General features: G+C 41.4%; 1 protein-coding gene across 1 annotated transcript in view; it reads left to right on the top strand.

The window, feature by feature from the left end:
* Positions 1–25,049, top strand: part of ADCY1 (adenylate cyclase 1) — a 329,625-nt gene that overhangs the window by 284,765 nt on the left and 19,811 nt on the right. The window contains exons 15-17 of the mRNA XM_018568544.1: positions 9,775–9,891; positions 18,740–18,886; positions 22,299–22,397. Of these exons, the coding sequence (XP_018424046.1) occupies positions 9,775–9,891; positions 18,740–18,886; positions 22,299–22,397 (363 nt within the window). The remainder of the gene's footprint in view (positions 1–9,774; positions 9,892–18,739; positions 18,887–22,298; positions 22,398–25,049) is intronic.

The following is a 25,049-nucleotide window of genomic DNA, read 5'->3' as shown; positions in this document are numbered from 1 at the left end:
AATGCACTAAATATTAACTGTGAATCAATGTGATGCAATGTGCAAAGAATACCGACAAGAAAAACGCATGTGTGTAACTTGCACTCCAGTGAAAATAATAAATGGTTAAAAAATGTCCATGATCCTGGATCTTCAATAGTCCATTAAGTAAATAGAAGATAAAACATTGGATGTAGAATAAACTTAGTCTCCTGTGACCATCAACAGAGAAATCTTCTGGAATGCACCTCACCTTTAGCAGAGACCCACCAGGGTCTGTATGCGCTGTTCCTCTAATTCAAAACAGGTAGAGGAAGCACCTGATGCCGAATACCTCCCAGTGATTACCTCCTCTCAGGTACAGACTCTCTTGCAGTCTCAGGAATTGGAAACAGACAGTTCATCCGAATGGCCCATGCATCAGATAAAATAAAAAGTGGAAACTCGTAGTGCAGATGGTTTTAAAAGGATACTAGACTTTATTAAAAAAAGGGAATACTACTCACATATCATAGATAAAATTGAGGTATTTTGTAAGCAGCCACAGACACTGTGTGCAAATCGCTCAGCTCCTCTACTCCACCCTACGTACGTTACGTCAAAGGGCGTGACTTCATCAGGGGTGTGGAGACAGGAGCTTAACCGAGCGCATATATTAAGACCAGTTGTCATGGTAGCCACCATAAACAAATGGCGGCCATGACATTTTCAAAATTAAAACACCATACTGAACATGTTATAACTGAGAGTAACATACAAAAAAGTGATTGACACTGTGGCACTTATTACCCTTCACCCAGCTAAGTGAGTAAATCATTAAAGCATACAGCACAAGGTAAGTGGAAAATAAGAAATCTAAAACAACTAAAACCATAACTATAAACCACCTTTGTGTGACTCTGTTAAAGAAGACAGGGTGATACATTTTACCATTAATTTCATACGTTATATCTGACCACACAGATTTCAGCTGCTGCTTAACTTGACTAGAGTAGTGGCGCGAGGTTTCACATCATTCACATGTGCTTTAAAGTTAGCTTTTTAAGTAAATCTGCCTCACTTAGTTTTAGAATTAGAACATGACCAATTTAAAATTAGAACCAGAGGCAATATATTGTATAACGTTGGAAATTATTTGGAAGGTAACTTTAAGGAGGCCTGTTTGGACAAATTAGTTTCCTAAATAAGTATTGCATCTGCTTGACATTTTTTTTTAATCTTTAGGGACTAAATATTTTTTTATACTTGAGCCCTTAAATATCATGGGACAATAGTTTCAGCATTTATGACAAGGAAAAAATGTAACTGCCTTATATCTCTAAATCATAGGGAAACTCCCCATGGTATATAGAAAATACAGTGTTTAAGGATTGTTATAAGGATCAAATTTTTTTTTTTAATGTGCTCAAAATATGAAGCCGTTTTGACACTTCTCAGTGAGGGTGACTATGTTTGGAGCCAGAGATGGTCCTTTAGCTCTAGCCTAAGAAAAAGATGTGTAGGAGGTAACTATCCTTACTATCCTCATGTATTCATTTCCATTGTATTTATTTTTTCCTGTCAGAGGCATCAAGTAGGAACCATGATGTACCCCTCCTGTTGCAGAAGGACTGCCATTTGGAGAGTTTTTGTGGATATTTTTATCTAGTGGTAAAAGTCTCTTAATAAAAGCATCGTTTTTTATTCTATCTTTCAGGGCAATCAAACAAAATGAAAAACCTTGTAGTTGATATGTAGCTTTTGGAAGGGAGCACTGATGAGGAGTAGGGCCCACAATGTAACAAGGGTAGTAGGAAGGAGAACACTGAATAATTCAAAGATAGATTTATGTCTTGTTGGCCCTGTCCATCATTCTCCTATCCTGTTTTCAAGATGTAACAGAAAACTATGCAAGTGTAATAACTGTGAAAATGTTTCATATTTCTTTCTGTTACAATTGGTTTAAATTGGGGAGCCCCACATGTTCTAGTAACTTCACTCTCACGCTAATCATAGACGAGACTAAGGAATTAGAGTGAGGCTCTTCTTGATAAACCACTTGTTTCTAACATGTCACGCTACATATCCCACAGGATATGTAGTCAGGTTGAAAAAGGATACAGGTCCATCGCGTTTAACCAATCTATACATGCACTGTATGAGGAAGAAAAAACTCACTCTAAACCATTTTTTTTTTTTTTTAGCATACGAGTTTTTTATTGAAAGAACCATTTTTAATGCCTGAACCATCATATTACACAATATGTAAGTTTGAGCTAAGAAATGATTTTGAATATTTATTTTAATTCTTTTAGGATTAAACATAGTATGTTAGTAATAGGCAATTGTTCTCTATTTGGGTTGTATGCAAGCCTATTAGTGTAATCTCTGCTCTAAGTTTAGCTACCATTTTGTCTAACTCTGAAAATAAGGCCAACAATAATTACCCACATATAATTAACCACTTAGTGACCAGTGACGTCCATAGTACATCACTGGCAACGGGCCTGATTAAACAGACTCTGCAATTGTAAAGACGACTGTCAGCTTTACAATAGAAACGATCTGGCGACTCAGCTGTCGCCTGATTGCTTCTATGTTTCCTGGGCTCCGCTGCCCCTCCTACAGGCCCGGGACCAGCTTCTCTGGTGGCGGCGGTATGCTGGGATGGAGATCGGCAAACTTCAGTTCACCGATCCCCTATCCAAAGTATGGGGCCAGGACTCATGCAGATTACATTACTTCCGGTCCCATAGCTGTTTTTTTTTTAATTAATAGTAAATGAAATAAATGTAAAAATAATTGTAAAACATTTTTAAACTCCCCCGCCCCTGCGAGCAAGCGGGTCTTCACGTAAACATGCTTCAGGTGTGCTACACATGTTGTGTTTCGCCGCGCATGCCAGATTGAGATCAACAATTCTAAGGCCAATATTTATGCGTATCTCTAAATTGATGACCTGTGGGGGGTTTTAAAGTGTCATCTATGGACTTTTTGGGGTACTGAATTGTGTCGCAGTTTGGTTTAAAGATGAGATTAGAGATTAGATTAAGTTATGTCTTGATTGATTAGGTTTTTATTGTAGAATAAAGTTAGGTTAACAGAATGTTGATTAAAATATGTTGCATAATCCAGGAGACTTTGCATTTTCACAATATAAGCACATCCCTTATGTGCAAAGTGGATAATTCAATTTCCATAACAGACTTGGTTGTTTGTAACTGTGTCAGGCATATGCAAAACAAGGAGCTACCCAAACTTTGTAAGCTTAATATTGGGGTGGTGTGGGAAATGGAGCAAGGGAGGAACTAATAGCAGTGAATGGGGTGCTCCATGCTCAAATGGAATGGTTTAATAACAGCGAACAATGTGATTCAGCCAAATATGAGGGTAATAATGCTGTGGTTTGATAGTGACAATAAGAATGACAGTAGTGGCAATAATAGTAACAATAACAGTTAGAATAATTTGAGCTATACTTATTTTTACTTCAGATCTCCAGAATGGCAAGTAGACACAGACTGCCTACCCATGCAAGGACAGTGGAAAGAGACATTGGCTGCTGCATCAGGGGTCTGAGCTTGGAAAGCAGTGAATGCTTAGGATTCATGTGACCAGTGGAAGGAGCTGTAGGAGGGAAGGGCAAAGCCTGCACCTCTTGCTGGCTCTCTCCTTCTCTTGAGCGTAGGCTTGCCACTCCAACTACTAGCTTACAGGTGTAGTGACACTTCTGTCACTATTCCTAATAGTTTACTGACAGAACCTAAGAGAATTCCTAGTGGCTGTGAGTTCTCAGGTCAAAAGATTAGCCAGATTCTCCAAGAGTGATGTAGAGAGTTCCCAGATATAGGCATATACCTATTTTGGTGCTAGTGTTCTGCATAGTGCTAAACTATGGAGCTGTTTGATACTATTTACTTCTTTTACAAATGTTTGATTGTTTTTTGTTGAAGAGCAAAACAGTATAAAACAGCAGAAAAAAGTAAAGTAAGGTACAGTGCGTCTCGTACTGTATAAGGCACAATACAAATGTTGCAAGTTTTACAGATGTATCGGTAGAAAAGTAAACTGCATTTTTAAAAATGGCAAAATCAACAGGAGCAACCTGCAACAAACTATGTAAGCGCCCACTACTACAAACCACCAGTAATAGAGGCAGTTAAAGAAGGGGAAGTACCCCCAGTCAAAGATAAAGGAGACACACCAAAAGGAAAAGCTGTATAGTGCAAAAGAGGAAACAAAGCAGTAAAAACAGGCAAGAAAAAGAGGGAAGACAGGGAAGTGGAGAGGTGAAGAAAAATGAAGGAAAATAAAGAGTGCAGTCTAGCCAGAGCACCACCCCTGTAAAAACAAAAAAAAACAAAGAAGCTACATTAGTAAAAAGTCATGGCATAAACCAAGGAATTGCAGGTAATCCCACAAAGGGGACCAAACCCTGATACATTTACTAAAAGACTTGTTCAAAATTACCATCAACCTTTCATTCATCATTGAGCACATGAGTTTATTTGATCTCAATAAACTTAAGAGTTGGTTGTTTCCAGGATCCTGCTATAATCTGGTGAGTAGCCAAAGTACAATAGTCGTAAACTTAGCTTCAGTTTTAGGCAACATCCTAGATTTCTTATTCAAAAGGGCCTCCCGGGATATTACAATGTAAGAGACTTCTGAACAGGTTGTATACTGGAATCCATAGCTGCTGTACCTTGGGGCATGACCACCATAGATCCAGGAGAAGCATAGTCCCTAAAACAATTAAGAGAGGTGGTAGGGACAAACTCTGCCACCCTGACTGGCAATTACTACCAACACAGCAAGGCCTTATAAGAGTTCTCCAGAGCAATAACATTTGAAGTACTTTTAGACACATTAAACCAGATTGCATTTCACTCAGCCAGATCAAGCTTGGATACTATTTTAATATCTTATGGTACACACACTTGAACACACACACTTGGAAATCCTGAGAACAATGTGCATGTCCTATCTGTAACAGGAGTACAACAGCAACAAATTCACTTTTGAGTTTAACATGTTCAACAGTAAGCCGAGACCTCTCAGGGGTGAGTCTATTAGACTTAGTCCTATTACTATAGAGGGAAAGAGCAGTGTCAATATTGTATATTTATATGAGATATTAGGTTTCATCTGTGCTTGATTTTTTTGAATTGATTATGCGTGTGGTATTTGAGATAGGTTGCATATTTTTTTAACAATGGATTCAATACATTTTTGCTTTTACTATAAATGGATTGAAATGCGCTGATGTTGAGACCATTAATTAAATAAGATGATTAATCATCAAGCAAAATAGTAATAGCTCCATGGAAAGTCATTAGAGATGTCTAGGTGGGCAAACATTAGTTAAGACAAAAAGAGAACCCTGATCCATATCCACTTCAGCACTGGATTTGTACTGGTTTGCATAAATACCATTACAAGAACAGTAGATACCTACTGCATACTATTCTTTACCAGCATACAGTTTTTTACTACCCCATTAGAGCTCACCATTACTCAATTAATCGTAAGTGATGTTCTGAGTTTTTATAGCCTAATCTTTTATCTAGGGATGCACTGATAGCGGATTTTTTTTTCGGTACTCGCCAACGCCGAATACCGATACCGTTTAATGACTCGGCTTGTAGCTTCCTGATTAGCCGGAAAGCCGTCTCCATGGTCCCTCATCACCAGGTGACGAGGAGGCATTGAGCCGGGTTTCTGGCTAACCAGGAAGGCGGGGGTGGATATTGACTTGCACCCAGCTTCCTGATTGGCCAGCCTCCCGACTAATCAGGAACCCGGGCAGTGAGTAATTCCAGGCCGCCTGTCTTCCTGATTGGCCGGGAAGTTGGCACCATGCTCCCTCGTCACCAGCTGGGGGGGGGGAGTAATGACTTGCCACCTGGCATCCTGATTGGCCAGCTTCCCGACCAATCAGGAAGTTACATGCTCCCTGGTGATGAGGCCAGTCCGCCCAGCTTCCTGATACTGGAAGTTCCAGCATCGGGATAAGTATCGGGAGTTCAAATACTCGCCCAAATACTCGGTGACTGATACTAGTATCGATGCATCCCTACCTTGATCATTTGATGATGATTGCTGCATTGCTTGCCAAGGCTCTTTTGCTTGGATTTAGAGGTGTAGTATTTGCATCAACTGTCAACACGCTCATCTAGGCATTCTTGTTTCCCTGTATAGTTAGTACTGATGGCCACAGTATATTGTTGCTTTAATCCATTTTAAAATATTTATTCTATTCTGAGGGGAACTGACTTTCAGAGTATGCTGCTATGATCTATTTTGAGCTTGGTTAAATGTACATGTTTAATTGCTGTTGTAATGCAGGTAGCAATTCACTACATTGGACACCATGCGAACGGTGTTTGCCCAGCTGTACGCTCGGTAAAGCTTTTATAAATCAACAGCTGTTTGTAGTTTCATATTGATGTAGTGGCATTTGGTGGTTGACACTTGTTAAAAACACTGAGCTCTATCTCCTTTAATTTGCTTCTTATAAAGATGGAGTGAATTTTACTGTGACCTCAAACTGTTGCATACAAGGTGCTTGAAAACATATAGTAGTTCACTTACTTAGGAGTAGAGCATGGCTGCTTTATAAAGTAGGTATTTACTTAGTTTAGTGAATAAAGTAAAGCTGTTTTTACCTTTAAATACCCACTTAATGTGCAAGAATTTAATTTTAAAAAACACGATTCATTTGCTTACACATGAATGGATGATTGGAGATTTGGTGCCCTGAGTATTGACCTTTTTTCTGTTTTCTCCTTTCCTATCTGTCCCCCTCCCATGCTCGGTGGATCGCACTTCCCTGCCTCTCCTTCCGTCCCCACTTACTCCTTTGATTTCTACCCCTTCTCTTTTCCTTTTTCTGTGCATCCCTTATGGCCCTAGGGCAGTCCTCTCTCTTCTGTCCTATCTGCACAACTCCTGTTTAGATGGCTATGCCACTCCAGAATACCTGATTTCTTATGTTTCATTCTCTTCCCTCCCGTGCAAACTATTTTTGAATCTTAATTTTTTTCCATTTGAGAAAGACTTGAAATATTTAAAAAGGTAAGCTGGTATGCTTAATATAAAATGGATGGCAAATGCAAGTAGCCTATAAATTGGAGGAGAAAATAATACATTATTAGACAATTGAGGGATGTCATATAACTATTGATGGAATCTCTGAAGACTTCAAGGAAAGAAAGTAATCCAAATACTTCAAGCTCAAAAGAAAACACTATTGAGTATAAAGTACAGCTTATAGAATCAGAAAACAGGGAATACACTACCTAAAAGTTAAATAACTGTAAGACTGAATGTTTCAAGAACAAGTTAAATCATACAGCTGCATATTCCAGATCTGTAGCTAGGAGCTCCCACTGTGGAAGGTATTGGAACTTGGCTTAGGATTGTTATATTATTCATGTACTTGTAAAAATAAATTACTTTGCAGATTAAACTTTATTATCTGATATTCACTCTCATGCAAGTCACAGACTGCCAAATCTATGGACGATCATGCAATTCATTTTTGTAGGAGCTTTGATGCAGCTGCTTGACTTCAATTCAGAAAATAACTTGCTTGCCTTATTATTCTTAGATTATTTCCATGGGGAAACATGTTGCAGGAAACCATTATTAAATTGATGTATCAATGGTTTTGTCAGTTGGAGCACCAAGGTTTTGGACAGAGGAAGTATTGTGTATCATTTTCTGGATTTAATTCAACAGTGCACTGTGCTTAAAAATATTACATAAATATATACAAAATAGTGTATGTTATTCACATCAATCTTATGTACCACCTAATATTCCACATCAATTTGATAAACTAATGGTGCTCTATATCATTTATACCCCCAAGAAATAGTGCCGATCAATTATATATGCTCAGAAAACGTTTGAATCAATTCTATTTATCCACAAAAAGTGTCCATAAATCACTGTCCATCCACTATCAAACAAACATGAATATATAGGGGGCAATTTATGAAGTAGCCGAAGGATCAGCCGAAGCTACGGCTAGATCCTTCGGCTCTCTTTGGCCGCTGGAGCCCTTTGGTTCAGTCGAACCGAAGGGCTGCTGTATGGGCTATTCACTATAGCCTGTACAGCCGCCGAAGGTGGCCGAGTGGCTCAGCCAAGCCGAAGGCATATGCTTCAGCTTGACTTAGCCGAAGTGACAGCCAAAGCGCGGCGAACGGCCGGCCACAAGCCCCGCAAATGACGGCTGGCTTTTTATTATTATTATTATTATACAGGATTTATATAGCGCCAATAGTTTGTGCAGCGCTTTACAATATAAGGAAGACATTACAGTCACAATACAATTTAAGACAAGATGGTAAGGAGGGCCCTGCCCATGAGGGCTTACAATCTAAAAGGGAGGGGCAAGTGATACATGAGGAGGTAGCTGTGCGGGGATGATTGTTTGAGAAAGTGATTGTTCAGTGGTTAGGTTGAGGTGGGATAGGCTTCCCTGAAGAGATGAGTCTTAAGGCTTTGCCCATTTGTAATGACAGATCAGCGTCCCCAAATGACCTGGGGATGCTGATCTATCATCAAACAATAACAACTGGGCGGAGCCGGCCATGACGTCACCAGCTTCGCCCAGTTGTTATTCATTGGCCGAGACCTGCTAGAAGACTTTAGCAGGTCCCAGCCAATAGGAAACAGTTGGGCAGAGCTAGCTCTTACTGCTAGCTCCGCCCATTTTTTAAAAAAAAATAATTTTTAAAAATATATTTATTTTATTGATTGATTTCACTATTTATTTTAAAAAAATTCAAAAACATTTTTATTTGGTTTTATAGCAGATAACAACAGTTCAAAAGTAAATCAATAGACAACGAACAAATTATAAGACAAACAGCATAGGCAGGCTAAGGTACATATACTATTGTCAGGAATGGAATGCAAAGTACCATTTTTAAAATGTTTTTTTAACCTTTTTTTTTTCTACTTACAAGATGAAAGCTGATTTCAGCTTGTACAGCTGAAATCAGCCATACAAGTCAGAAGTGAATAGCCGAACAGCGTTCAGCTCACTTTACTTCGGCTTGGTTATTCACTCGGCAGCTTTGTGAATAACCCCCATAGTGTTTCACTCTCTATTCTACTCCAGTGTGCCTCAACCAATAAGTGCTCTCCCGCTGACTCCTTTCCCGCACTGTTCAGATTTTTATGATCTCGGAAATCAGATCAGGCAGAAATCCGTGTATAACAGCACAAAGGCAGGTTTCAGCTTTACACCTGACTCTGTCTCCAGCTGCTTCTCCTCCGCTCAGGAATCCATTAATCCTCCACCGCTCCAGCAAAGTTATTCATCAGGTAATCGCTCCCATGAAACAATCGCTCATAGTGTAGTAAATTAAAATCCTCAGTTAATAAAATTAATTCAAAACTGCTCACAAAGGTAGTATGATTGCCAGCATATAATCATTACAGAGCTCTCTTTCCCAATGCGTCCTGTGCATGATGACTTCAGCAATGGCTCTGTGCTAACCTGCGGAATCTACTTTCACAATAAGTTTTCTGGAGTTGTTTAATAATTTAAGCAATTTACTAAGCCCATTTTCATTTGGTTTTAATGTGAAAAATATTATTGGTGATGAAAGTTCTTGGGCTAATATTGCCAAAGAAAACAACATTCTGAGCAGTGTTGGTTGTATGGAAATTACCACAATAATATATTATAAATACTTGTTACATTGAATAGAACTATATGTTCATGTTCAAGAAAATACTTTAGGTTCATTGAATTAGTTTTACATTATAATGATTACATGATAATGTTTTTTATAGGCAGAAGAGGAGAGAGATGACATGGAGAGAGTCAAGCTGGATAATAAGAGAATTCTCTTCAACCTCCTGCCAGCACATGTTGCACAGCACTTTCTTATGTCAAATCCAAGGAATATGGTAAGCAAATCTTAAAGATTCTTATGCTATTTAGTTATTCCTCCCATAGAGAAGAACAGGCTGCTGCATACAAATCACACGCAGCACCTGTCCTTCCATGCCGCACGGATCTGTACGGACAGGGTCTTATCAGTGTGAATGAGGCCTAAAGGTACCCATACACTACTCGATTCTCGTACGAGAATCGCGGGAAATCCCGCGATCGGACGAGAATCGAGCAGTGTGAACGAAGACGTGCGACCGTTTTTACTGTATGGAATCATACGATTGTCGGCGGGTTTCTAGCCTGCTCGTTCGACAGCTGCGGAACGCGCCGGTGTGCACACGCGCACAGTGCCCGTTCTGCATTGCGGTCATCAGAAGCCCGCCCCTCAGCGGGGCGGGCTTTCGATGATCGCAAGTACGATCTGCCGGTCCAAGATGGGCAGATCGTACGAGGTTTTAATAAGCTTATGAGGTTTTAATAAGCTTATGACCATCGCAAGACAAAAGTCTTGCGATGGTCAAAAGGTGTATGGGCACCTTAACAGTCTTTAGAAAACCAGCCACAATGTTTGAGTGATGAAGGTGAGAAGCTGCTCTTAGGAAGAGCTATCAGCTGTAAACTGAATGTTCCTAATTAAGTAATAATGAAAGCAGAGACTGGTCACTTTTTTGTTACATATTTATACAAAAAGAAAAGAAGAATATATCCATAAATACACAGGAAAGAAAAGGAAAAAGAACACAGGAATCATCTCCAACACTAAAGATTATATTAACACATGTAATATCGACTTTTTAGATGGTAAAGGGGTGACATATGTGCCATAAACTTGTTTGGAATTCTCCTCTACCAGTGTAGACAAAATAAATATTTAGTCAGTCTAGTTTCTAATCTAGCTGAGGTAAAATATAATACAACTATTTTTTTGTGTGAATAAGCCAGAATAAAGCTGACCATAAACTCAACAATGTTCAGTTAATTTAAACCAGTTTCTTTCCACTGGAAATCTCAAATAAAATGTACATGATAGAATGTCATGTTTTTTAGGACAGAATAAGCTAAATTTAATATATTATGGTACAGGGAAGTGTGACGTTACAATCAAAATAAGCTGCCCATTGCTATTATTTTTTGCTAAAAATCCTTAAAAGAACAGGTTATAAAAAACTTGGGAATTTCATTGGATGATTGTGAGTATTTGATGTATTTTTTTAAACTATGTTGAAAGAAGTAAAACATTTTGAAATTCTGCCTTTTTATATTAAAGTCTCATTTTTGGTTTAGAAATTTAATAAATTAATGACAATACAAGTAGATAACCAATCATTGACAGCGAATGGCTGTTTACAAAGGCTAATTCCATGTTTATATCTTGGCATCTCACATTACATTTATTTTTAATAGCTATTAACAAAGTAGCTGCAATACATTATAATTATCCTCCAGAAGCAAGAAAATGTTACCACAAACATCAGATGTCTAAGATGCTTGAACAGCTCGGATCATGATCAGACTTGAATGCAACCATTATCTAATACCATGGGAGAAGGATGACTTGCATGCACAGTGATGGAATAATTTATTTATGATATCTTTTTTCCCATAAATAAATTATTGCATCACTGTGCATGCAATAAATAGTATTTAAAAATAGCAGGTTCGCTTAGATAATGCTAGCCAATTGATGACATATTGGTTAAAGATGTAAGTTATTTGTCTCTTCATTTTTAGCATAATACATGTGCTACCCATACATGTTTGTTTCAAACATTCACAAGTTCAAAGATGTACTCTGGATCATAACTACAAATAAATGTTAAAGGGGATCCCTGGTGGCCTCTTTCTGTGGTACCTGTCACTGTAGTTGGACCTCCCTATGCAGTACTCAGCACTGCAGCATGATCTCTTTCTGAGGAATCCAGCACTGCAGTGTGAGTCTCACCTTATCCGTCCTCTCTCTTCTGTGATTGTCCCTTCTCTTACCAAAATCTTCAATCTTTCTCTTACCTCCAGCATCTTTCCCTCTTGCTTCAAACACGTCCTCAACACACCCATACTAAAAAAAAACTGAAGCTTTATCTAGCTATCATCCCATCTCTCTTCTTCCCTTTGCCTCCAAACTCCTTCAAAAACTGGTGTATACCCGACCCACAGACTACCTGAACCCCAACTCCCTCCTTGAACCTCTACAATCTGGTTTTCGCCCCATCACTCCACAGAGACTGCCTTGACCAAAGTGACTAACAACCTAGTGACCGCCGAATCTAAAGGGCATTATTCACTTCTTATTCTTCTTGACCTTTCTGCTGCTTTTGACACTGTTGACCACCCACTGCTCCTACTCACCCTCCGCAACCTTGGCATCAATGACACTGCTGTCGTCTGGTTCTTTTCCTATCTATCGGACCGTTCCTTCGGCGTTTCCTTCTTTGGCTCCTCTGGCTTCCTCCTCCCCCTCTATACCTCTCTCTGTTGGAGTCCGACAAGTTTCTTTCCTGGGTCCTCTTCTATTTTCACTGTACACTGCCTGTCAGGGTACCGTGTACAGGCGTCCTCACACCTCATGCAGGTACCCACGCAGGATGACCAAATTAATATGCCCACACAGGATAGGGTTCTATGCACAGTTTATTTGTTACCATCAAACAAAACTACTAACCCCCTCAACCCCCCACAGGTTTAGCAGTGAAGTAACAAGGAGGGTTAACAGGAGGGCAGCACAGTACAGGATTTAGGAAGAATGGTCAGGTACAAGCCAGGTCGTTAACAGGAGGGCAGCACGGTACAGAAACAGGATCCAAGAAGAGTGGTCGGGTAACAAGCCGGGTCGGTGACAGGTCTGCAGATAGGAAGCAGGGTTCAGGTAGCTGGGTTCAGGAATCAGTCAAGTGCAGGCGACGCAAATACTGAGCCAGCTTCCTGACTGCAGGGAGGGCCTAAATACCCTCCCAGGAAGCACCAGGTGATGGGATGATCACTCACAGCTGGGGCACACCCGCAGGTGAGTACTGGAGCTGCAGGTTCCTTACAGTCCCTGGCTGCTGGAGACACCCGCAGGCGAGCACAGGAACTGCAGGACCTGGCTCCAGCGCCACCTGGGGGTGCTCTGGATCCTGACAGTACCCCCCTCTCAAGGAGCGGACTCCGGACGCTCCCACAAAGTCCATCAGCAGCCTCGAAGTCCAAGGGCACGGAAAGCCTGCAAGGCCGCCAAGTCCACCATATGCCCCAGGGCCAAAGTTCGGGGACCGGCTGAGCACCCCCCCCCCCCGGCAGGGTCAGGCATCAGGCCGAGCAGTCCACCACCCGGATCCGGCAGAAGCCTCCACAGGTCAGCAGAAGACCCAACTGAAAGGCCATGGGCACCAGGGTTCCGTAGGGCACACCCCCCAGCACCGATGAGCCTGGGTTTCAGCGGGCAGATCACCGCAATGAAACATTCGACAGTAGCAAGGGAAAAACAAAACAAAATAAACCCAAAAGCCTGCAGGTCCCTGTGTGGTCAATTTGGTCGGGGGGGGCTCAGTATTCTGTCAGGGTACCGTGTACAGGCGTCCTCACACCTCATGCAGGTACCCACACAGGATGACCAAATTAATATGCCCACACAGGATAGGGTTCTATGCACAGTTTATTTGTTACCATCAAACAAAACTACTAACCCCCTCAACCCCCCACAGGTTTAGCAGTGAAGTAACAAGGAGGGTTAACAGGAGGGCAGCACAGTACAGGATTTAGGAAGAATGGTCAGGTACAAGCCAGGTCGTTAACAGGAGGGCAGCACGGTACAGAAACAGGATCCAAGAAGAGTGGTCGGGTAACAAGCCGGGTCGGTGACAGGTCTGCAGATAGGTAGCTGGGTTCAGGTAGCTGGGTTCAGGTATCAGTCAAGTGCAGGCGACGCAAATACTGAGCCAGCTTCCTGACTGCAGGGAGGGCCTAAATACCCTCCCAGGAAGCACCAGGTGATGGGATGATCACTCACAGCTGGGGCACACCCGCAGGTGAGTACTGGAGCTGCAGGTTCCTCACAGTCCCTGGCTGCTGGAGACACCCGCAGGCGAGCACAGGAACTGCAGGACCTGGCTCCAGCGCCACCTGGGGGTGCTCTGGATCCTGACACTGCCTCTCTTGGTAAACTTATCTCATCATACGTTTTTCATTGCCAGCACTATGCTGTTGATGCTCAAATTGACCTCTCCTCGCCAGATCATTCCCCCAATCTGTTGGCTTGTGTAACTGATTGCCAATCAGCTGTTTCAAAATGGAACACTTCCTCAAACTGAACCTCTCTAAGACCAAACTCCTTGTGTTTCTCTTTCTGTTTCTCTTTCTCTCCTCTAAGATTACCACCATGTCCATCTCTCTCCAGGCTGATGGAACTACCATTTCTTCTACTCTGTAGGCACGCTGCCTTGGTGTGCTTTTTGACTCTGACCTCTCCTTTTCCCCTAACATTCACTCTATCACAAAATCGTGCTGTTTTCATCTGAAAAACATCTCTCGAATTCAACCTTTTCTAACTGAGGAAACCACCAAAATGTTCATCCATGTGCTGATCGTTTCCCGACTTGACTAGTGCAATCTTCTTCTTATCGGCATGAAATGTCCAGATTGCCCCCCTTCAATCCATCATGAACTGCACTGGCTTCCTGTTTGGACAGGAACATCACTGACAAACATCAGTGACATACAGAAACAGTAGGTGTGGGCAGGGTCCTCCTCACCTACTGTTTCTGTATGTCACTGATGTTTGTCAGTGTTTCTTACTTGTCTAAATGATTGTACAGCGCTGCAGAATATGTTGGCGCTATATAGATAATTATATTTGAGGAAGCACTCTAACAGCCAGCCAGCTGCGAGGTTCAGGTGAGTATAACTTAGGTATTTTTGCACCTGGACAAAAACAAGCACTTAGGCCTTGCAGTGTGGAGGTAGCCTCAATGCAAGGGTTCAGAACATTTTTTCTTCTTTAACAGATGTAGTGGTAGTAGAATGTTTAGCTTATTTTGCTGAAAAATAAAAGTAGTGAAGGAATAGGGTAGGTTGAAAATCTAGGGTGCAAATGGTAATGAGAGCTATAAGAGAATGTACCTCCGTCCAAAAATGGTTGGAGTCAATGGCAGTAACACTATATATGTAAGAATGTACCCTGATCCCCTTGGCATCTCTAGAATGTATCAGACATTTCTTGTGAGAATCAGAGTGCTCCACTGGGGTGCGCTATCATCGGGAGCAGATCTTTTCATTTCCTGGCCATGGATATTGAGAGAGCTTTTGAGCATGAGAATGTTCATGTTCTCTCATACCTCTGCTAAAAATTACTGAACCAGGTCGATTTCACAGGATTTTGAAGAAGTGAGGACTTTATGGGACAGGGACAGAGAGTGAATTTCTGGGATTAGGTGGGAAAGCAGATGTTTCAAGAGACAAAAGGATTCAAATGGTGTAAGCAGGTGAATAAAGCAGTATTTTTGTTTAGTTGAGTTCAAAAAGTGACAGATCTGGAAGTACAGTATGCCCAGAGTGGCAGTTTGTGAACCCTATTTGTAGTATTAAGGTTGGTAAGGTCTCAGAAGACTCTTCTTGTTTAAAAAAAGAAAAGTGTGTACAGTAAGTTTGTGATTCGGCAAACAATTGTATTTAAAAGATTTAGTCTGACATGGGGGAATTCTGGTGTTAAAGGTCCCACCAGAATAGAAATAGCAAATCATTTGCAAGTACAGTGGATTGTTTTTAAAGTCAAAGTAGGATGGGTAAGTGGCAAGAAATGATCCACGTTAGTGAGCCAATCAGCAGGTCAGATGATAATTGTTCAATATGGATCCAATCTTTTTTTTTTTTTTATTTTTTTTTTTTTACTTTCAAACTATTTATTAAAGAAGAATTTTCAAATATACAGAAATTACAAAATCAGAATAGAGAAGAAAAAAAAATTAAAGAAACAAGAAAATATTTGCCCCCAAGATATATAATGGGGATTATAAATCATATTTCAAGACAGTACCATAACATCTAATATAGAAGTTCCCTGTAAGTCCAACAGTATTATATCAAATATGCTTTAGGCAGTACAAAGCAATGGTCAAAATAGGAACATATTAGGATAATCTCATCAAAACATAGTATGAGCAATATTCCGTTATGTCCATTGGGGATAAATTGAGATCCGATCTTTGTTGAATTTGTTGATGTTCATGTCCACCACTCTAGTGAGGTGGCATGCCCAACAGTATTTCCTAATATGCAGGAATCTTATGCCCCCAGTGTGTTTGCAAACTGATGGTGAAGCTATAGTTACATAGTTACATAGTAAGTCAGGTTGAAAAAGTCCATTGAGGTTGTAGGTGATTTGTTGCTCTACAAGAACTTGCAAAGCGTGGCCTGTACTAAGAATGCATTGGATAGGGTGATAGAGATTTTTTGAAATAAATAGAAAAACAGAGTAGGTCATTAATTTTTAGGATAGTCGCTCAGCCAAATCAGAATAGGGCAAGTTGGTTCCAGTTGTGCAAGTTGGCGTGGGGCCGATTAAGAAAGTTATGGGGGTTCAGGAAATAAAGGTCTAAGAGGTTTGCTGGTTTGCTACGTGAGAGCCTTTTTTCCCCAATAAAAAAGGGAAATGAGTTTTGCATGTGGCAAGCATGTCTGATGGGAGTGTAAGATTAAGTGCGAAGGCCACGGGCCATGGTTCTTACCTGGTTTAAAATTGGGAGATTTATTTTTGGACCTCATTAGGTTGTCACCTGTTTCTGATGGAGAGCCTGGGGAGTGAAGGAGTGCATGGTCCGGGTCAGCAGCCAGTAGGTAGGGGACAGTCAGGCAACAAGAGCGTAGTCTGATCCAGGTAGGAGTCGAGGCAGGCGGCTAACAGAGCATGTTCAGACGGTCCACGTCAGCAGTGAGTAATCAATCGGTAGGTTAGGAGACAGGAGCTTAATTCGGTTCAGGCAGAAGATCAGGGTAGGCAGCAAGCGAAGAGGGATCAGACGGTCCAGGTCAGCAGCAGGGAACAACAACAGTGTTATAGCTCTTGTACACACAGGAAGCTGGCTTGAAGACACACCACCAGGACCCTGCAGAGCTGGTGCTTACATACTTGTCTGAACAGAAATGACATCGCCCAGCTCCCTTTCGGACATTCTGGATGTTCTGGTCCGGATTCTATGACTATCATTGATTTTACCAGCCTGGATTCTATGAGGGCCATTAGAAGTAATGGTAGATCTCTTGTGACTACCTTTAGAGGTACTGGAGGGTCTTCTGGAAGTCCTGCCAGGGATTCTCAATGAAGGTCTGTAAAACCTGTCAGACACTCTGTGAGTACCATAACAGGGACTTGATTGACATCATTGGCGATGGTTGCTGCCTTATGACCCTTTCAAAAATAGAAAATGGCCCTCTGGGTCTGCCATTACCCCTCCAGGAGAAACTTAGAGGGGAATTGGTCAAAACTGGAGCAGACAAAATCTGAAGCAGCTGTGCATGGCAAACAATTAGCATCCACCTTTCATTTTCAAAGCTTAACTGAACAAACTGCCATAGGCAACTGCTCCAGATTTTGTCTGCTCCAGTTTTAAATCCCCCCCCCCTAGTATTTTTGGAGAGGAGTATAGATAATCTTTTGGTTGCATTCGCTGCCCCGTAGATGCATGATACACAGTCGAGAACCTTTGATTAGTCAGTTTAGGGATGGATTCTTAACAGAAATTAGTTTTTTAAATGAGTGCAATCTCAGCTCTGTGTTGATGCAATTCCCCTATGAGCTGTGATCTCTTCACTGGTATACTAAGGCCTTTGAAATTAATAGAGAGAAGTTTTCAGATTTCCAGGTTAGGGTTGTGGGAGATAATGGCAGGAATTTAAGGGGGTATAGAAAATTGATGGTAATCTAGGATCTGCAGTCATGCATGGGTGACGCCCCCCCAGGCAGGTGGACACACCTCATTAAGGGTGTGAAAGGAGTGGTCAGGGTGAATTTGGTGTGGCAGGAAAGGGAGGGAAGGGATAGGGAGCTCAAAGGCAGGGGAAGGCTTAGGGGAAGGATGGAGGGGAATAAACCTTGTTGGAAATGTATCTGGAGGTGGAAACAGTCAGATTTTTCCCACCTGGGAAATAGCCAGGTACAGTCAGCTAGATTACTTAGACTATGCTTTGTGGAAGAAGGGTGTGGTGTCACCTAAGCATGGCAGCCAGACATGTGTAGATGGGCATATTTGTTGTGTAAGTGGAGTCAAGGCTGAAGGCTATGATAAAAGAAAAAGCGGAAAACAATAAACTCTCTTTTTTGCTCAGGTAGTATGCTGGACTACAGACATGAGGTCAAGCTGGCATGGATAAAGACAATATCGTGGTTTACTGCAGATGAGTTAGAGACTAGATGGTGAACATTAAATCACTAGGGAGCAAATGTGCATTTCTCTTTAAAGAAAAACTGCAGGAAAAACTTTGTAACTTTAAACTTTGTAGTGTGGCTACCCCCACACTGTGCTCGTTTTTGTCTAGATGCGAAAACAACAAAGTTATACTCATCCGATTATCGAAGCCAGCTTGCTGTTATAGCACTCCCTGAAACCTGTCTCCTCCTCCACTCCAGCGATGGTATGTCTCTCAGCATCCTCGCCTCCTATACATGTACAGTATAGGACATGATGACTCAAGGATCCTTACAATGCTGGCTTTCTGTATCATGTTAGCTGTACTTTTACACATATAACTTTAAAGAACACATTCCTAAAGGATGCACAAACTTTAAAAATAACCACTAGATCTAACAGAGGATTATGATTGTGGAGGGCTTACAATGGCTCATTCCAAATATACATTTTTGATAAAAAATGCTTACTTTTTCTTTTCTTGCAGGATCTTTATTATCAGTCTTATTCACAAGTCGGTGTGATGTTTGCCTCCATTCCTAATTTTAATGATTTTTACATTGAACTTGATGGCAATAATATGGGAGTGGAATGTTTACGACTTTTAAATGAAATTATTGCTGATTTTGATGAGGTAAGATTTACTTTGAGTTATTTTGATTCCATATGCACAATGTAATAAAATGCATTTGTCATGTTTAGGGTCAGATTTCTTTATAACCAACATAGGCCATGACCATTGGCATCAGGGCTGCCAGGCGTGGTACACTGCCATCCACACTTGCAACTTAACTGAATTCTCAGTTTTACTGGTCATGTACACTTTTAGTATTTTTGTTGGTAGAATAGTGTACAGTGTATTTACAATTCACCCACTATGAGAGAACGTTTTGCAAAATAAGATGGCAGTTTGTCCTATTTTTCTAATTATCTAGGTAGTTGTCTAGTTGTTATAGGTATAAGACTTGAGTTACAAAAATACTTTTTCAACATCTCTAACCACTAGCCCTGGTGTGTTTTTAGTTTAATACTAAGGCTAGTCAGTTGACTGAAGTAGGAGGGGGTGGCACAAGATAGTTTGTCTGTGGGGGAGCACGAAGTATAAATCTGGTCCTTTTTTGTACTGGTACAAGTTTTGGTGGATTTTTTGACTCATGTAATGATGCAACTTTTTTGCAAACTTAACTTTGGATTAGAAAATGTCTGACACTTCTAAGCTTCTATGCATTTATCATCCCTAAGTCAGAAATAACAAGTACCTGTTGTGTACTTTATAAATGCAGTTTACACTCAAGTGTCTTGAGAGGAAGAGGAAACCTGTCACATATTTAAGGTCATGTGACAATGCTTTCTTCCTATCCACTTGTGGTCTCTCCCAGCTCTCCCCGTTTCCTTCCCCGCTTATGTTTGGTTTGCCTACCAGATTAGGCACTTTCTTCGAGCTATACCTGCCACACTGCAATTGGATAGGCCTTTGACTCCGTTTGAGGTCATTTGTGGATGCGGGGAGCCGGTTCGACATGCGCTGTCTCAGATCTATAAACTACTGATTGCGCCTCCAGCAGAGTTTTCCCCCCAGTTCCTACAAAAGTGGGAAGTAGAATTGGGCGTTACGTTTTCCCCTCAGCAGAGAGACACCATGATACATTTTGCCCTCAAGTGTTCGATTGCCAACAGATTCCAAGAACAGGGGTACAAGGTCCTGTCTCGCTGGTACAGGATGACACGCGTTCTTCACAAGATGAACCCAGCTATTCCTGACGTCTGCTGGACGTCAGGCATAGCCCCCGGGGGGCACTATGCTCCATATTTTCTGGAGCTGCCCCTCCCTGTCCAGATTCTGGACAGAAGTGGGTAACATTATCAATACCCTGATTACTCTGGAGCTGGAGCTGGATCTGTCGGTGTTCTTACTGCACATGACCAGGCTCGCACAAAGCCAATACAGAACATCCCTGTCTGTTTATCTACTCAATGCCGCAAAGGCCTGCATCCCGGCACTCTGGAGATCGACCCAAGCCCCGTCCTTGCGCCTATGGCTCACAAAGGTCAGAGAGATCCATCTTATGGAGGATCTCACATCCACTGTTCGTAACACGGAAGAGTGGTTTCGCACTACTTGGAGAGCGTGGGAGCACTACACCACCACTGACCCCTACTTACAGATCATGACCTCGCAGGGTTAGACTCTGGGGCGCTTCTGGAGGGAGGGACCTGTGCCCTGGACTTCTGCTAAGCCTTGGGCCGCCCCAAGGGGAGCCTACGGCTGGTGTGTTCTGTTCAGGGGTGATACCAGATACGCGGATCCCTTTCTTCCACGCTCCTCTCCCCTCTCTCTGATCTACTAACCCTTACCCAGATAGCAAGTAATTGAGCTGCAAGTTTGAAAATGACTTGCTAAACTATTGCAGACTTGCCAAGCTTCACAAGTTTGTTGCACAATTACAGCAAGTCTGCATTGCAAGTCTCCAGACCAGTGAGCTTGCAGAGCTCTTGCTAAGACCTGCAGGACTTTTGCTGTAGACTTGCCAAGCAAATTTGCTACAAATTCAAAAAGTATCAACTAGAACTTGTGCTGCAAGTGTTCTGCAAGTCTACAACTTGCCAGGAATGTGTGCAGCAAGTTAACAAGAATTAGAATTTAACCCTGCCACAAGTTTGTAGCACGTTATCCTTGCTATCTGGGTACTTGCCTGATTCTTGCAACTTTACCTTTTTCTTCTCCTCACTACCTCACCCCTCGAGGTACCCGCCTTAGTCACCTTAAGCTCAGAAAGTATAATATGCGGCAGTAGCAGTGATACAGTGCTTGGGACTCTAGTATCTAGCGTTTCTGTATTCTACATTAAATATGTGTTAAGAAAGGGGGGCCTTTCCCACAGCACGTATATTGTGAAATGTAAGGCGACCAACACATACGTACGAAACATGTTATGCAATGTCTTTGACCAGTGGCAGATATGTTGTTCACTCTGCAGGGTCATATTATATTACTGTGCCACTGAGTCTTGATATAACCCAATCTGTCTGATATTATGCTACATTATTTCATATGCTTGTTCATTCATTGTAAATGAGTATTCACTGACTGCCTGCGTGCAGTCTTTTGGGATAAGTTTGAATGTCAGATTATTACTCTGTTAAATAAACGTTGATTTAAAAAAAAGATATAATTTGCTAATATTTTCTGCTGCATTGTCAGTTGTTGAACATTGATTGCACAATCTCTCTAGTAAAAAATCTTTTTTAACAGCTCACTTTAAAATCATTGTAATGCAAACAAAAAGATTAATCGTAAGATATTTTAGTAGTGTGACAGATCTACTAAAATTAATTGCCCTAGCCTAAACATTCTCTGCCCATTTAGTTAATCCTGTTGACCAGTTGTCTGCTGGTGTTAAGGCCCAGTTCTCACACTTCTCTGGGCCTTTGGTGCATTACTGTAGACATGTTATGCAGTAAGGCAGTCGCTTTATTACGAATCAGCTGGAAATGCATAACAAAGGCCCATAGAGTAAACATTAACTTTTTTCTTAATCCAGTGCACCACAACTTTCTCTGTGATTTGCATAAAGCCTAAATCTTTTTATTTTCACATACTGTAATTACTGGGTATACTGTATTTTCTTTACTTTATAGTGTATTATACCAAGTATATTACCCATACATAAATACACACAGAGACATATGTAAAGCACAAAAACAATTCTTGCTGTGCTCATTTTTTAAGTATGCAATCTTAGGAAAAACCTTATTGACCTTATTTAGAGATTAATCTGGTGTAATTTGATGTAAAAACATGTTAAAAGATAGCAACAGGTGTATACTTTGATTGATTTTTAGGTGTTGAAAATTGTATAAAATGTGTTTGCTTATGTTATAGACACATTTAAACAAATTGTCTGCCTTAACATTTGCCAAAAAAAATTCATTTTTTCAAATATGTAATAGGAGGATCGTATATTTTTTATGAATGTCCCTACAATTTCACTTTTACTGTAACAACTCACTTTTATGATGGCAGTATAATGTTTACTTTGTTACAGCTCATGGAAAAAGAATGCTACAAAGACATTGAAAAAATCAAGACAATTGGAAGTACATACATGGGAGCTGTAGGACTGGTACCAACAACAGGAACAAAGGTAAAGGAACATTTATAAAATGCATAGTTTATTTTTATTTTTTTTACTAATTCTTTTTATACAACTTTTTTTGTAAATTAATGTTGTAAATTAACATTGCTGTAAATGTATAGATAGACATATTAGTTGGCAGTTGTCCAAAATTGTCTAAGTAAAACAGAAACAAAAAACAAGAAACATTTTACACATTTCATACATTAATGTTAGCCAAGACATATCAGTCACTTGATCTGCCCATTTTCAGACCAGACAGCAATCTAGATTTTAAGGGTGCCCCACAAGTCTGTGGCAAGGCTGCTTTTGGGGGGTACTCTACCTGTGCATGTTAGAAAACCTGTTTCACTCACTACTGTTTTTGCTCTAAACAGCTGATGCTAGTATCTACTCAATGCTTCTTCATAGAAAGTACTTGTCAACTTAGTACAGAGCTCTGGCCTGAGGGCAGTTGGATTGTGTTGGCACAATCAACCACCCTATGAAATGTATTGGTAGTTTTAGGCCATACACAGCAACACCCAGCTAAATAAAAGTCGATTTTTCAATTGTCTTTGGTCGAAGGAGCCAGGGGGAAAATTGTCAGCCAAACAATGACTGCAACCAATCACCTGCAGTTAGGGTAATCTGACAGAATTCAGTAGCTGGCAGGGGAGATTCCTCCATCAACATTCTCAAGGTCTATGGCCAACTATACAGGCAAGTCTATGGGGTCTATTCACGAAGCAGCCGGAGGATCTAGCCGTAGCTTCGGCTGATCCTTCAGCTAGCTTCAGCCCCAGGACCACTTTGGTTCAGTAGAACTGAAGGGCTGCTGTATGGGCTATTCACTATAGCCCGTACAGCTCACGAACTTGGCCGAGCGGCTCAGTCAAGCCGGAGGCATATGCCTCTGCTCTTCTGAGCCGCGCTAAAAGCCGAAGCTGGCCGGGCGGCCGGCCATTGGCCGGCCAACAGCCTGCTTCTGACAGCTGGGCGGAGCCAGCCGTGATCTTACAGCTGGCTCAGGCCACTTGCAGAGAGATCAGCGTCCCCTGGTTACCAGCTTTGGTTGGACTTGATGGACGTATGTCTTTATTCAACCCCAAATGCTATGAATCTAGCAATGCATTATTTTGGCCAAAACATTTTTTTTTTCTTTTTCTATTCTGACACGGATACAAAGAGTATCGATAAATGTCACCTTCTCGGATTGGGCTAGGGTCATGAGCGGCGTTCCGCAGGTGTCTGTGCTGGGCCCCATGCTGTTTAACCTATTCATTAATTATATTGGGGAGGGGGTAAACAGCCATGTTTCAGTGTTTGCTGATGATACCAAAATCGGGAGGGGAATAGTCACTGAATCTGACGCTATAACATTACAGGAGGATCTGGATAAAATAGGAGAGTGGGCAACCACATGGCAGATGAGGTTTAATGTAGATAAATGTAGAGTTGTGCACTTTGGTGTTAAAAACAAGAAAAACGGATTACACACTAATGGGAGCTCCCCTGGGAAAGTCAGAAAGGGAAACTGATTTGGGGGTCATTGTAGACCACAGACTGAATAATAGGGGTGAAGAGGTTTCTTCTCAGTTAGATCAGTCAAGGTCTGGAACCCGCCACATGCTGTGATTTCGGCCGAGAGTGTGGAATCATTCAAGAGGCGATTGGACGATTTCCTCAGGGACCGTAATATACAGGGGTACAAGTACTCTTAAGATTGAGAACACACATGGACCTATACACACTACACACCAATAGGACCAAACACTCATACACAAATAGGTTGGACTTGATGGACATATGTTGTTTTATGTGATAGTAGCTTACAATTCAGAAGATTTGCCTTTGAATGGGAGTTTGAGCATGTAACTTCCTCACCACGGCATCCACAGGCTAACGGCAAAGCTGAATCTGCCGTGAAGATTGTAAAAACTTTATGCAAGAAAGCACAAAGTGATGGTAAAGACCATCCAGTGTCATCCCTGGAAAAGCACCTTATTTCCGTGCCGATGGGGACTAGGACATCTTCCCCACAAACCCTGGAGCGTTGGTTGTGGGGGTGCGGGCAGGGGGCTTATTTACATCAGGGTCCCCCTTTAAAGGGGCACCCAGATTAAATTTTGGTAGATTCCGCAGAAACCATTTATGGCCTGTTTACCATACATCCTGATAACATTGTTTGAGATAACATTCAAGGGTGAACAGGACACAGGACAGCAGTTAGTTAAGTTATGCTCATGGAACATGCATGAAACTTACTATTTAGGAGGTGCTCCTCTCGGAAAGTCAGGGATGGAGAAAGATCTGGGGGTCCTTACAGACCACAGACTCAAAAATAGCATGCAATATCAAGCAAAAGCTTGCAAAGTGAGCAGAATACTATCCTGCATTAAAACAGGGTTTTTTGCAAGAGATGAAAACATAATTCTACCACTTTATAAACCACTGATAAGGCCAGTTCACTTTTGGTCACTAATCCTCAGGAAATATGTCCTTGAACTTGAGGGAGTTCAGAGAAGGGCAAACAAATTAATAAAGGGGATGGAGGGCATACGTTTTGAAGATTGCCTCCAGAAATTACATTTGTTCTCCTGAGAGATGTGTTTAAGAGGTGTTTAAGAGGGGATATGATTGCAATGTTCAAATTCATAAACAGGACTGCAGGACCAGGAA

The sequence above is a fragment of the Nanorana parkeri genome, unplaced genomic scaffold, assembly GCF_000935625.1.
Source record: "Nanorana parkeri isolate BGI_ZX_2015 unplaced genomic scaffold, ASM93562v1 scaffold1205, whole genome shotgun sequence".
In the NCBI taxonomy this organism is placed as follows: domain Eukaryota; kingdom Metazoa; phylum Chordata; class Amphibia; order Anura; family Dicroglossidae; genus Nanorana; species Nanorana parkeri.
This window is presented reverse-complemented; position numbering and strand designations above follow the sequence as displayed.